Source organism: Notechis scutatus, chromosome 8 (genome assembly GCF_049901735.1).
Source record: "Notechis scutatus isolate UNSWTSFEM ecotype Mainland chromosome 8, rNotScu1.2, whole genome shotgun sequence".
Taxonomy (NCBI): domain Eukaryota; kingdom Metazoa; phylum Chordata; class Lepidosauria; order Squamata; family Elapidae; genus Notechis; species Notechis scutatus.
The window spans coordinates 17,127,800-17,141,764 of NC_142016.1; the positions used below are offsets into that span (position 1 = coordinate 17,127,800).

General features: G+C 39.2%; 1 protein-coding gene across 1 annotated transcript; it reads right to left on the reverse strand.

Annotated features, from left to right (window-relative positions):
- Window positions 1-2,289: 2,289 nt before the first annotated feature.
- DNAJC8 (DnaJ heat shock protein family (Hsp40) member C8) lies at window positions 2,290-13,816 on the reverse strand. Its single transcript, XM_026679468.2, has 9 exons — window positions 13,672-13,816; window positions 11,275-11,376; window positions 9,799-9,855; window positions 8,487-8,553; window positions 8,182-8,276; window positions 7,038-7,109; window positions 6,319-6,410; window positions 5,076-5,151; window positions 2,290-3,060 (listed from the first exon to the last, which is right to left on the reverse strand). The coding sequence occupies exons 1-9, from the start codon at window positions 13,738-13,740 to the stop codon at window positions 2,938-2,940; spliced, it is 753 nt and encodes a 250-aa protein (XP_026535253.1). The 5' UTR covers window positions 13,741-13,816; the 3' UTR covers window positions 2,290-2,937.
- Between the last annotated feature and the right edge of the window lie 149 nt (window positions 13,817-13,965).

A 13,965-nucleotide genomic window follows, 5' to 3' on the forward strand; every position in this document is an offset into this window, starting at 1 on the left:
ATAATCATTCCATCTTCAGTTGAACAGTGTGTTGTCTGGGTACAAATATCTTTGTTAAACAATAACCAAAATTACAACATCCTTCATTACATTAATATTAATTCTGCAATATTTAATATAGTAATGTTCAAAATACTAGTTGAATATCTAGTTTACTTTTCTCTTTTAGCATATCTTTTAACATTATTTTGTTTCCTATTTCTAACTTCCATTTTTATTATTTAACCATTGGTAAAATGGATCCCATACCATATAGTATTCAGTTTGCTGTTTCTCCTTAAGTGCCGGCATTAATCTATTCATTTCCATATATTTTAATATTTTCCTAATCACATTCTCATCTGTAGGTATCTCTTCAGACTTATTTCTTCAGCCTTTAGTCTGTGTGTCTTTTTGCAAGCTGTCAATGATGTGGTAAAAGAAAAGTTCCACCAACCCCTTTATAAATAACATTACATTAAAAAGACAAAATGGTGCAGAGGCTGCAGAGAAAAAAACCAGGAGTTGGACAGGAAACCTCATTAAGACTAGAAAAAAAAAAGTGGGGGGGAAGTGTGGGTTATAACTTCTCAGAAAGCCATGTGGTATGAAAATTAGTGTCAGTCAGAATTAACCAAACCACAGCTTAAGCGGATAACTGATGGCAACCTGGGTTCCCTTCCCGATTGAAATCTGATTTATCCTAGATAGACAAGTGTGTAAAAACCGACATCCTTAGCTGTATTATTATGACACTAAACCAGAGGTCTCCAAACTTGGCAGCTTTAAGCTATGCTGGCTGGAGAATTCTAGGAGTTGAAGTCCACAAGTCTTAAAGTTGCCAAGTTTGGGGACTCCTGCACTAAACCATAGGGATTGGACTGCACAAAATGCTGGCTAAAATGTGACTTGCTGGTTTGTGGCTCAGGGTGTTGTACAAACCCACTTTTCTAGTTAATAAGGGTGCAAACAGATTCTTCCTACTCCTTCCTCCAGATTGGCAGACAGCTCATTATCTTGCTCTGAAATCTCATGTGCAGTTAGCCACAATATGTACTTTGTTGTATTAGCAGAAAATGAAAATCCCCCAAATTTATCAAACGGGCAACAGGTGAATCATAGATAACTTCCAGCCTCTTGTAGATACTTCAGATGATTGCGAAAAGTGGCTCTCTTGTGGCATGTTGGTTAGTGGCCAGAGATCTGTGGTATTCCAAGAAAGCATGACCAGCCCATAAATATTTGGCAGCAATTTTTAGGTACCGGTATGCTTTAGCATTCTATTGTTGGTCTGATGGCAACTCTAGGCATTTGCCTTAGTATTAAGAGCTTGAAGTGTGATACAAACTAGAATTCCAGCAAACTTTGCTTTCATCCTGAAAAGCATTACTATTCAATCAGTATAATATCCTCATTAGAACAGCAATTTTTAGAATAAGTATTTGAGAATTAAGCCTTGTCTTTGTGATACCTGAACAAAGTGTTTTTGTACTGGGAATATCATATAGAGTAGACCAGGGGTGTCAAACTCACATCACAGTGTTGTCACGTGACATATCGGGACTTTTCTCCCCATCACTAAACTGGACATGGCCAGCGCACGATGCATCCAGCCCATGGGCCGGGAGTTTGACAGCCCTCGAGTAGACTATAGACCAAACTGTAATTAAGGTCTTACTTCATGTCTGTAGTTTATAAAACCTTATAAACATTGTTTTTTGTGTCATCCAGACTCAGATAGGAACCTAATTCTATTCCAGCTTCTAGACATAATGAGAGGCTAAGGTGGCTGAAAAGATCAGTCTTGATGCCTATCTGAGATTGAGGATTTATTCAGAATAAGGAAAGCTTGGTTTGCCCTGGTTTTATTTTACAAGATGGTTAAAACAGGTGGTACCTCCAGGAAAAGTTCACTGCTAGACCATAACAGAAGCCACATGTGCCAAAATGGGTAGCCATTAGCAATACGTATTAGTCTTAATTTGTTTTGTTATGATGACAGATGAAAGACTAAAAGACTTATAGCTGATATGTGATGCAGTTAAAGCTGTAAGAATATTAACCTACATAATAATTAACACAACGCAGCAACACAATGTTGCTAGTTTCTGGATAAGATCTGTTTAATCTGTATATATTTTAATCTTGTATTTTATATTTTAAATTTTATGTGATATAGTAAGCCTTATTTTAACAGTGATGCTTCTGACACAAATAAACATGATATGCTGAGATACAGAGAAAACATGTTTCTTTCAACCAGAAAGATGAGCTGCAAGTTTTCGGAATAATTGAGCACTGCCATGAAAATTTGTTGGGTAAAAATTTATTTTACATAGAGAACGTTGCCACTAACTGCATATACAATGCAAGATATTCATTACTTTATTTACAGAGGGTGGGGTAATTCTAGTAATCAGGCTATCTGCAATCCTGGATCACAGCTGGAAATTAGAGCGGGAGATGGGGGGAAACATCAGCTCCATGCAGCTGACTTGAGAACCTCTTGTGAAGCTTAACTGGGCAACTCCGTTCTAGGTTCCAGGCTTCACCACTAGCAAGTGGAAAGAGATGAAAAATGGTCGGCTGGATGAGGTGAGCAGGAAAAGACACCAGGCCCAGTTTCAGTATTCGCCTGATGGAGATACTGAATGGATGCTTCCACAAGCTACAGGCCTGGTGGCCCCTTGAATAGCAATACCCTTGAAATACAGAACATTAAATTACGGGGATTACAAGTACATGTGATGGTGGTGTCTTTCTAAGTTAGCCAAGAATTCTAAAAGCAGCAGGAGGAGGTTTGGCCTGGAAATTCAACCACAAACCCCAGGGAATCAAGCAGAGGTTAGAATATTCTGATCTTCAATCATACTGAAAACAAAAGATTCTACTGGAAAAGCAAGGAGAGACTTAAACATGGTAATACACAAGTGTCCACAGGAGCCTAGAATAGCCAGCTTATTCACGCTGCTCCATCTTCACTTTGGGTGGTCTCAAAAAGGTCCTATTTTTCTTCTCTTTTTTCCCTTTTGTGTTTGCCTGAAAGTTCCTCCAGCTGTCCACACGTCCATCCCGACTCTCCTGGATACAAAGATGATAAGCAGGAAGACAGTCAACAGCAACAATGAGAACAGAGCTATCACTTCCTGTCAATATCCTAACAGAAAATGTGGTGGGAGGAGGGGGGAGTTTTCAAATTAAAAGCCCCTAAACCAACTATGCTTCCCCAGGGAAACTGTCAGTTCAGCCATAAACATTTAGAAGGCCAAGGAAAGTTGATAAAATATTGGGAGATAAGCAGAGCTCTGTGAAAGCAACACAAAGCAATTCTCTAGAGAGAAATTACTTTCTTTATTCTTTGAAAACACCATTATCTTTATAATCCCACCCCATTATAGTTACAGTCTAATTTCCTCTCCTATATCAATAGACAGGCACAAGTTTTCTTCTCCAATCAAATACCTTTATGCTCAATCACATATCTACTCACATAAATCTAGAGGGACTATAACCCAAAACCAGTCTGCGTTTTAGTGTCATGTATCCTTGCTCTGATCCAAAAGTACTGGTAGTCCTTGACTTGCAACCACAATCAAGCCAAAAATTTATGTTGCTAAGCGAGGTAGTTGTTAAAAAGTCGGTTTTGCCCCCATTTTACAACCTTTCTCGCCACAGTTATCCAGCAAATCACTGCAGTTGTTAAGTTAGTAATGTAGTTGTTAAGTGAATCTGGCTTCCCCATTGACTTTGCTTGTCAAAAGGTTGCAAAAAGGGATCAAAAGACTCTAGGACCCAGCAATCTTCTTAAATGTGAATCAGTTGCCAAGCATCCAAATTTTGATCACATGACCATGGGGATGATACAATGTTCGCAAGTGTAAAGTCTTTTTTCAGTGCTGTTGTAACTTTGGTCACTAAACGAATGATTGTAAGTTGAGGACTATTTGTACTCCTTGCAAACCACAAATAATGTTAGAGGGTGAAGAGATGTTTTTGTCTGCCTTAGCAACAGGCTTGTTGAAAGAAAATTCCTATAACCCCAGAACAAAATTGCTACTTTTGACCTCTTGCCTCAAAATGGACAAGTCCCTGAGACAATCAATACTATGCCCAGTTTCTCCACATCTGTTTAAAATGACTCCATCCGTATCAGTTAACTTTCTCCTGAAATAACAACTGAGTCATTAGTCTATAAGCATGCTCTTTACCTAACAGGCTTGACATCCAATTTTCTTAACCTTTTCCACAAGAGTTTAGGATACATTAGACCTCCAGCTCTGTTCAAACTGTTCAATGTAAGCTGGAGATAACCCCTGGATAGCTGCAGAAGCTTCGGTTAAGATTCTTCCATTAAGAACTAATCTGACACTTCGTACTGCTGCTGCTGCTGCTGGAAAAATTGCCAGGCAGTTTTACCAAGAGCATCCCTGCCGAGTCAAAGTCTGTGCTTTGGCATTTCTGCTTCAGACGCTACCAACTGCATTTATAGCTGAGTTTTCTCAACTGTATCAGCTTATGAAAGAAAATTGCCATGTAATTCAGGACCTGCTTCTGCTTTGGACTGAATTCCTGGACACGTCACTTTTCTTTCAGCTTTATTTTTATTTATTCATGACATTTTTATGCCACACATCTCTGTATAAGGCAACACCTTACCAGACTGGCTTTTGCAATCAGGATGTTTGTGGCTGACTGCAAAAGATGAGCAATCCCCACTTCCCGATGTGAGATGGCAAACACTTTACTCAGGCAAAGTGAGATAGTTATTACAAAATACAGTCATAACTCGGTACTCAATTGCTTCAAAACTTGTCAAATTCGATATTCAATGCATTTTTGAAGCAGAAATCTTGTCCCAGAATTAGTCTTTCTCCCAGTAGTCAACAGGCAAGGAAGAACTTGCTGATGTCAGCTGCCTCATGACTCACTATTTCTTCCGGCCAAAATAGCGGGTCATGTGGTTCACTCGGTACCCATTGGTTTTACCTAGTGTTTCTTTTGCAATGAATTACCGATGAAGACTGAGGTACCATTCTATATGTTTTAAAATCAGACTGCTGAAACTCCAATTTGAACCCCAAATTGTGCACAGTCACCTCAAAATTTTTCTGCCACTCTCGCTCACGCTTGGCTTTCTCCTGGGCTTCTATTTCCTCTTCTCTCTGTCTTTTTCTAGAACAAAAGCCCAGGGAGGAAACGTTAGCATTACGTTTGTTGGACAAGAGCAGAAGAGATCAAAAGTCAATTTTATCTAGTGTTCCCTAATCTGGAGACCACGTTTTAGATTACAACTGTCATGTTAGCTGGCAGATAATGGCTTTTTGGGCTTCCCTGGCTGATTTTGGCCAAAGAAGGCAGAATGAATTAAGAATTTAAGAAGAGCATAAAACAAGGGTTTTGGGAACTGAAACTAATCATTCTCTCCTCCCAGGCCTAAAGACATAGATCATCCCCTGGAGCCAATATTTAGATACAGCAATGTGAACACATTTAACATTTTCTCTTACTCAATCCTTCCCTCAACTTTTATTACTATATTTTTCAACGCACAGCTATGACTTAAAAATAGAGGAGACCACAATTCAATATACATTTCCAAGTCCTGGTTCAGTGGGCTCTAAAGAAAGTTTCTACTCCTTAAAGGAACTTGCATTGCACAAATGAAAGAGTCTTATGTTGCCTTAAGCCTCACTTTGAATTCCTCAAAATAGAATTTGCCCACAATAAAGGAAAGAAATCTGTAAAGCATATTACCTACAACACTCAATACTATACACAAACCTGTCAGAGAGAGAATCTATACAACTACATTTGTCACTCATAATGTATCAGCAATAGATGATCTTTGTGTTATATAAGTGAGCTGGCAACACTGTGCTACATTTACTCTTATTGTAAATGTTCACTTTGCTTATCTGCCACTTTGTAGCTATTTGACCAGGAAGATGGCTTCATTCTGGCAGTTTCAAGTTTGACCTAGAAGAATTTCTCACATGCGCTAGAAGGTGAGTATAAGTAGACCTCATGGTTACGGTGGTATTGGAACCAGACTCTCCATCACTAAGTGATGCAGTTGTAAAGTACAATGTCATGTGACATTGCTTAGCAACAGCAGACCCCAATCCAAGCCATTCACAGCTTAATTCCCTCCCAGCCCCAAGCCGCAGTAAGAGACTGCCTCCCCTGATACTTTACTGTGTAGATGTTTTAGCGTTGTAATAAAGAATTCCATTAAGCAGTCTTCTGTCACTGTCAATAATCAAGCCTTTTCACGTACACCAAAATATCTAACCTCAGCGTTTTCAATACAAGCTGCAAGAATCCAGCATTGTTTCCTACCTTTCGTGCATTTCCTTTGCTTCCCTTTCTTTCCTTTTAATTTCGAGCTCTGCGAAAAGTTTCATTGTCTGTTTGTACACTGCCTGCTTGAACTGTAAGAAACAGAGATTCAGCACCAATGTTGTGGCTCAGCTACAGTTCAATAAAACATAACCCTGAGCCTAAATAAAAAGACCAGCTGTCTTCCAGGAACACATCACAATAAACTAATACTAATCCAGAGGCTGGGCTGAAGGTTATATATTAGATGTAGTCAAAGTACCATGAAGCAACTGGGAACTGCTAGAATAAGTCTAGAGCACCACCGCTATACCCTTATGGTACACCTGCCACTAACCATTATATCACTAAATGTCTATGGAGATTTTGCCTTTTCCAAAAGGCAACTGGACTTGTTTTTTTCCTTAAAGATGTTTCGCTTCTCATTCAAGAAGCTTGGGACATTATATCACTAGCACACCCCAGAATATCTTATATAAATATTGTATAAATATTTGGAGGATTGTTAATGTTAAGAATACAAAGTTTGGCACTGATAACTAAATGTGCAATCAAATATAATACAAAGAATGCAAGAGAGGGAGAAAACCATATATTTATGGGTCTGGAACCAAACCAAAACTCCTCAAAATCTGGTGCCAATATTGATTCAAATAAAGGAAGGTATTGTCTAGGACTAGGTGCATTTCACTCCTGGAAATATGAACTGGTCAACTTACTATTTGTGGATCATCTTCTTCTACATTGGTTGACTTGCCGTCTTTCTTTAACTGTTTCTTTTTCTCTTTTACCTAAAAAAGATTTCACAAATAAGGAATACGGAAGCTGCAGATCATGTGAGAACTTCATAGTGTAGTATTGTGCTGGCTCATTCTAATGGCAAAAGAGTTGGTCAAATCACCATTATTCTTATAAGCACAATTTTTACTGGTCTATTTACTTGTTAGGATCTGAGTGTTTGTAGAAAAAAATACATCACACGATCACTTTCCCAGCATTACAAGAAAGAGAGACTCTTGGTGGAACTTAATTCTACCCAGATGTGAATGCTGCTGTCTGAACAGGAGTAACTGTTCCTGTTGCCATATATACATATTCATACTTACATACATATGATGTAAGTATGCAACTTAAAACCTGAAGTAAAAAAGCATCAAGTTTTGTGTCATTTGTTTATTGTTTTAACCACTCCTCCACCTATAAGGACATCTTTGGGTTACTGAAGGCTTTGGAAGATAATCAAGATATCTGCCACAGTGTAACATCAGTCGTCATTTTTCACAAACTGAAAAGGGATGCAAACAGGGCAGCACTGGAAGACCAAGAATTCATTCTTCCATGTGAATAGCAAAAAAGTGAATAGAGTTGCTAAGTCACTTTCCTGATGGAAACACCAACAAAAAATGCAGGCAAGCCAAATTAAAGATACAGGTATGTAAACATTTAACAACTTCCAAGATCAATAGTTTGTATGAAATATATTAAAACTCTGAACATGTATTTATTTTCTTCAAAATTCCCAGCTCCATTTCTTTCTTAGCAGAATTTTAAGAGAAAGCTTTGAATAAGTTTACATTATTAGACCAATTACTTTTTTAATCCTTCAGATATCTTCCAATCTAAATTCACTGAATTCTAAAAGTTTAGAAGCAGGCATTAACATTCACAACATATTCTTTATAATGTATAGTTCTCTTTCTAATCACAGTTAATCTCCATCAAAGTTGTGGTGCAATAAAATATATGTAAGCTGTGGAATAATTTCAACATATATAATTCTCAGTCTAAGCAGAAAGATGCCAAGTTCAGTAGTTCACACCTCTCCCCCTGGATTACAGGCTGGCTGTGACGTGCGGTACTTACAATGTGCTCCACGTATTCCTTTCCAGCCTGTATCACGTCCAAGGCTCTCTTCTTTTGTTCCTGGTCTAGCAATAGCTTGTATGCTTTGTCAACAGCTGACAAATAAAACATTTCTATCAGCACATTCATACAACTTGAAAAATCTATACTACTAGAGAAAACATAAGGACATATTTGTTTTTAGGGATCTGGCAAAAAAGGCAACATGTAATTTATCTTTACATAGTAACATCAGAATTGTCTATTACCTATTGGATACACTGCTAATGCCTGAAAACTTGAACCCAGAAAAAACAGGGAAGTACCTTCAAAGGCCTTTTGCGCTCTGTCAGGATCATCTTGGTTTTTGTCAGGATGGACCAATATGGATAACTGTATAAAGAACACAGACATATCAAAACATATGAAAGAATCATATAAACCAAACCCTTCTTTGCAGTTATAAGAAACAAACATTCCTAGTCAGTGTGGCGCAGTGGTTAGAGTGCAGTACTACAGGCTATCTCTGCTGATTGCCGGCTGCCTTCAATTTGGCAGTTCAAATCTCACTGGCTGAAGGTTGACTCTGCCTTTCATCCTTCTGCGGTTTGTAAAATGAGGACTGAAATTGTTGGGGGCAATATGCTGACTTTGTAAACTGCTTAGAGGACTGTAAAGCACTGTAAAGCAGTATATAAGTCTAAGTACTATTGCTATTGCTAGTTACTTACTTCTTTCTGAGACAAGACCTCCCTAAATTCTCAATCTCATTGAGCCAATTTCTTCAATGCTTTATAGCTAGGGAAGCATAGCAAGTATTTTCAGAGATATTGATGACATACTAATTTCTTAAAGGACACAAAAGTTTTGGTCATCCGTGTGATTTATTCAATATTATAATACTGAATATTCTAGCAATCTATTTATTAAACATTTTAAAGTGATAAAAACACAGTGATAAAAAACACAAACCTATAAAATATATTTAGGTCCTCATATTTGAGATTTCAATGCAAAATATCCAAATTCAGACACAAGTTTCTAGATTGCATAGTTGTGGATGACATTTTGTCAACAAAACAAGTACCTCAAGAAACAGTATTGCTAACTTTTTGGGAAATGGAATGAGGAGAAAGGGGAAAGCACATTTATTTTTGTGCTAGTCTGTGACCAGAATTGAATTGAATTGCTTATTTATTTATAGGCTACTCCAATTGGTTGCTACTCTGGGAATTTTATAAAATACACAATAAGAATACAACAGAAACAAACCAAAACTCTGCATCATAGTTACCAAACATAATTCTTTGCCAAGACATAACCTGGTGAATTATTCTTTGGTTTCCTCTTTTATTATACTGTATGTCCGATGCTTATCTATCTAACCTTCTGCCTATTCGTGTTTCATTGACTACTAAATGATCTTTTAAAGCAATGAAACAATCCCTCAAATAAGAGTAATTGGGGATAACTCCAAATACATGAATTTTTATATAAAGTTTATAAAGCACTTTGTAAACTTAGTTAGCATGCTGCATATGTTCAATGAAACAGTGAGCTGCAGTTCTCAAATTTATTGATCCCTACAACTGCCAAGAGGGTCTCATCCATGTTTAGCAAACTATAGAAGGCACATACCTGACGGAATCTTTTCTTTATTTCTTCATCAGTGATTTCAGGATCTAATTGCAGTACCTGGAAAAGTCCAAAAGTGATTTTTTAAAATAAAGATACTGCTTAGAAAACACACAAAACAGCACTATCCATGAAACGAGTTATCTCCATGCTCCAGAAACTTTAAGATCATCAAGAAAGTAGAAAGCCAAAATCCTTTAGTAGGAAAATTCTTCAGGGAGTAATCTCAAAAGCCATCCAGCAACAATTAGGTATGCTCAGTGGTTATCAAATGCTGAGATGAAGATGGAAAACTAGCAAAAAGGGTGAAGGACTGGAGAACATGGTTCTTGGCACTCTGAAGAGTATCATTTTATACTGCCACTTGTTACAATCCCATGTGTCCTTCCAGCAGACTTAGCAACTGTAAAATAACTAGTGAACCAGCAAGACACAAATGCAAGAGTGTATGAATTTAAATGGGTGGGGTATATTTTTATTCTGCAGCAAAACATACTTCATATCTAGAGTGAATGCCTAAATAACTAGGTTTACTTCTTGCTAGTTCACTGATTCATTTCTAAAGGGGATCAAGAGTGGTGCCATTTGTGGTATAAAAGAATGAGTAAATTTTAGGTTCAAAAAGAAAATGTTATCAGATTCTCAAATATTTTAAAGAAATGATCCACTATGACAGCAAGCAACTAAAATATGCCAATATAAAAGTTTACCATAAGTGAATGTTATGATACAAGCAAATAATTAGTTGTGTGCAAAACCAAATGGTACATATTCAGAATGTTCCAGGAATGGACCATGTGTTGTGGTCTGCCAGCGGCCTGCAGAGCTGGCAGCAGAGTCAGACAATGGGGAGGAACATGGGCCAGTTCTAGAGTCTGGGGAGGGCACAGAAAGGGGGCCAAGGCCATCTGAGAGTTATGTGCGGACTCCAGAGCCTCCAGAATCTGACATCAGCAAGGCAGAGGAACAGAGGGAGCTGCTTCTCAGTGCATGCTTGTGCAGAGCTGCCAGAAGGCAAGAACAGTTAAGACAAAAGGGTGACTCGGGAGTAAGACTTGCAGATGATTGGCCTCTCCCATAAGACATAAAGGAGGAACAAAGGGACATGAGCCTTTGCAGGAAGCAACTTTGTTCATTCTGGTCAGTTTAAAATCTGAAGCTCTGTTGACTTTGTGGTTGACTTTGTGCTCCGTTTGGCCTTGTACAGCTAATTGGCAATTTAGTCATTGGCAGCATTTCAAGGGAGATAAGGTGGGTGCTTATCAGCCTTATCCCGAAAGACTGTGACAGATTTCTGTTGGACTATTCATAAATTGTTTGGGACTCAAAGGTTTTTGGGAACAGCGTGTGATTGTTACTGTCTCAGGAAGCCTTGGTCAGAACACCATGCTAGTTTGCATATCTCTTTCAAGTTACTGGATCTATACAAAAAACCTACAGTGATAGGACAATGAATAAAGAAAACAAATGTAAACATACCTCAAAGGGATTCAGATTAAAATAGGAGGACCCAGGCCTAGTGAGCCTTTCAATCTGATTTTTTGAAGTTAAAACAGAATCTCGCCTTTCAATTTGCTTTACCTGTAGAAATTAGCATATCATTAATAATCAGAACTGTACCAGATAACTGTGGGGAAAATAGGAAGTGGAAGATGTGTTGGGTAATAAAAGGTGGGATACAAATAAAAATAATAATTTGGTTAATCCAAAAAGCCTCAATGCATTGTGACAATATATCTTGTGAACTGAGCTAAAGTTAGCTAGATTAAGGCACAACACTGACATAAACAGCTAAATGCACAGGAAAATGTTGGGAATACAACACATTTGGAAGACACTGTTAGGGAAGACTATGATGTACACTTCATTGAGAGTGACTCAATGAATTATATATGTTGAACAAACCCAACTGAATTAAATCATTGAATAAACATAACATAGAATTATATAAATGTGTCCTATTATTTTCATTTTATTTCACATTTCAATAGGGATGTCATTATCTATACCAGAAAATCATTAGATTGCAGTAGAGAGAGAGATAACCTAACTCTCTGCTACAATCTATTGGTGTCCAAACCAAGTTATGATTATATATGCAACAGGATAAAATATGTTATTACCGTTGTGGCCTTTCTCCTCTTCGGAAGTTCTCTAAGAAGCCATGTTGGTTGAACTTGATATAATGTTTAATACAAAGAAACACAAAGATAGGGCAAAGTGTAACAGAAAGGCACATTTAGCCCCATGCACACTTTCCAAGATTTGAAAATCCACCATTTTTACAGAATGGGAATCTATCTCAAAAGCAAACAACCTGACATTGTTCTTTTAGTACCGTTGACTGTACTAATCAATGAAGTGATTAAATTACAAACCAATTATATTATAATCCTAAAGTTGTATCCAATGAGATTTGATTGGAAAGAAAAACTGAACCAATATCAACACAAAAGGACGTGTGAGAGATCAGCAGAAAACAGAAAAGGAAGAAATGAAAGAGCAGGAAGATCAGCACCAAAGAAAAGAGTTGAAAGTATTACGCAGTTGGGAACCACTGAAAGCATTAGAGACCACAGTGGTTTGTGCCAAAGTCCCCAGAACTTGCACAGGTGACTGCAAATGTTAATGTGTGAGACTATATGCGATTCATATATTTCTGATCAAATACCTGTCTTGCGCGCAATGAAAGAATAGGGATCAGAATTAAACCTGTCGCTCCAAGAAAATGCAGCAGCCCGCATGGTTTTGTGCAGATCCTGGTGTGCACGTTTCACCTCTCCTGCGGGAGCTGCATTGGTTGCTGATTTACTTCCAGGTGCAATTCAAAGTGCTAGTTGTCACATTTAAAGCCCTTCATGGCTTGGGACCAGATTATCTGAGGGACCGTCTCTTGTGAGGTCCCATCCCTGAGGGAGGAGATATACCTGGTGGGACCCAGAAGAAGGGCCTTCTCTGTGGTAGCTCCCTCTCTCTGGAACATCAACCCCCAATATTAGAATGGCCCCCTCTTTAATGCTCTTCCGGAAGGCACTGAAGAAGACCTGGTTCTGCCAGCGGGCCTGGGGAACCCAGAGCGGGATGGAGCCCATCAAATGGCTCTAGTGATCTGCTGTCACTGGGGTGGGGGGGGTGGGAGTTGGGGGTGATTTATTTATTTATTTATTTCCCAGATTTTGTTCTATTGTATTGTTCTATTATTTGATTCTTTTTGTTAGTTTTTATTGTTATTTTTTATTTATTTTAAATATGGTTTTACATTCTGTAAGCCGCCTCGAGTCACCATGGGCGAATAGGCGGTAATATAAATTCAATAAATAAATAAGTAAAAAGAATTTGATATAAATAAGAAAACTGGCTGGCAGTCAGTGCTCTGTTCCTCTCCAGTGCCGGTACTCCCTTGTCTCCTTGCCCTTTTCTCGTTTTCTACCTAATATTCCATTATAATAGACTCCCCACCAATTGTAATCACGGCAGGGACGGGCCCCGAGTGCCCGTCAGACTACAACTTCCATCTTCCCCAGCCAGAGTAACGAACGGAGACGAGGAAGGCAAAAAAAACAAAAAAAAAACCCGAAAGGCGACAAGACAGCTTGTTTGTTTGGGCCTGGCAATAGACCGCGCCTTAAAGGCTCCTTCACCACCACCAACGCTTCCCCCACCCTCTCAACCCGAAGGGGCCGGGAAAAGAAGAGCCGAGGGGGAAGGGAAGCCCGGCGGACAACCGGCATCTATACAGCAAATCGACCCAAGGGAGAAGCCCAGCCCGTCTAAAAGAAACTGCGACAGGCCCAGCCCCTCTGGGACCAGCCGAAGCGGCCCAGAAGGACAAGGCGTCCCTCCGGGCTCCCGGGGAAGGAGGCGGGCTCGCCATACCTCCGTGTAGAAGGTGAGAAACGCCTCCTCAGCCGAGCCCTCCGCTTCTCGCTCGCCCGGGGCCGCCATTTCTGGTACCACGTGACCCGCCGCGCGCCCTTTCCACCTGATCGGGACCGAGTCCGCCTGGCCGCCGGCACGTGACCCACAACGTCTGCTTTTCCGAGGGTGGGGGGATCTCTTAAAGGGCCAGAGCGCCGAGGCTGGGAGGCACAACAGAACACTTTTTTTTCCCATAGCTTTTTTTTTTTTTTAATATTTCCCGCAAGGACTCATAGTCCTTTCCCTTCTCTC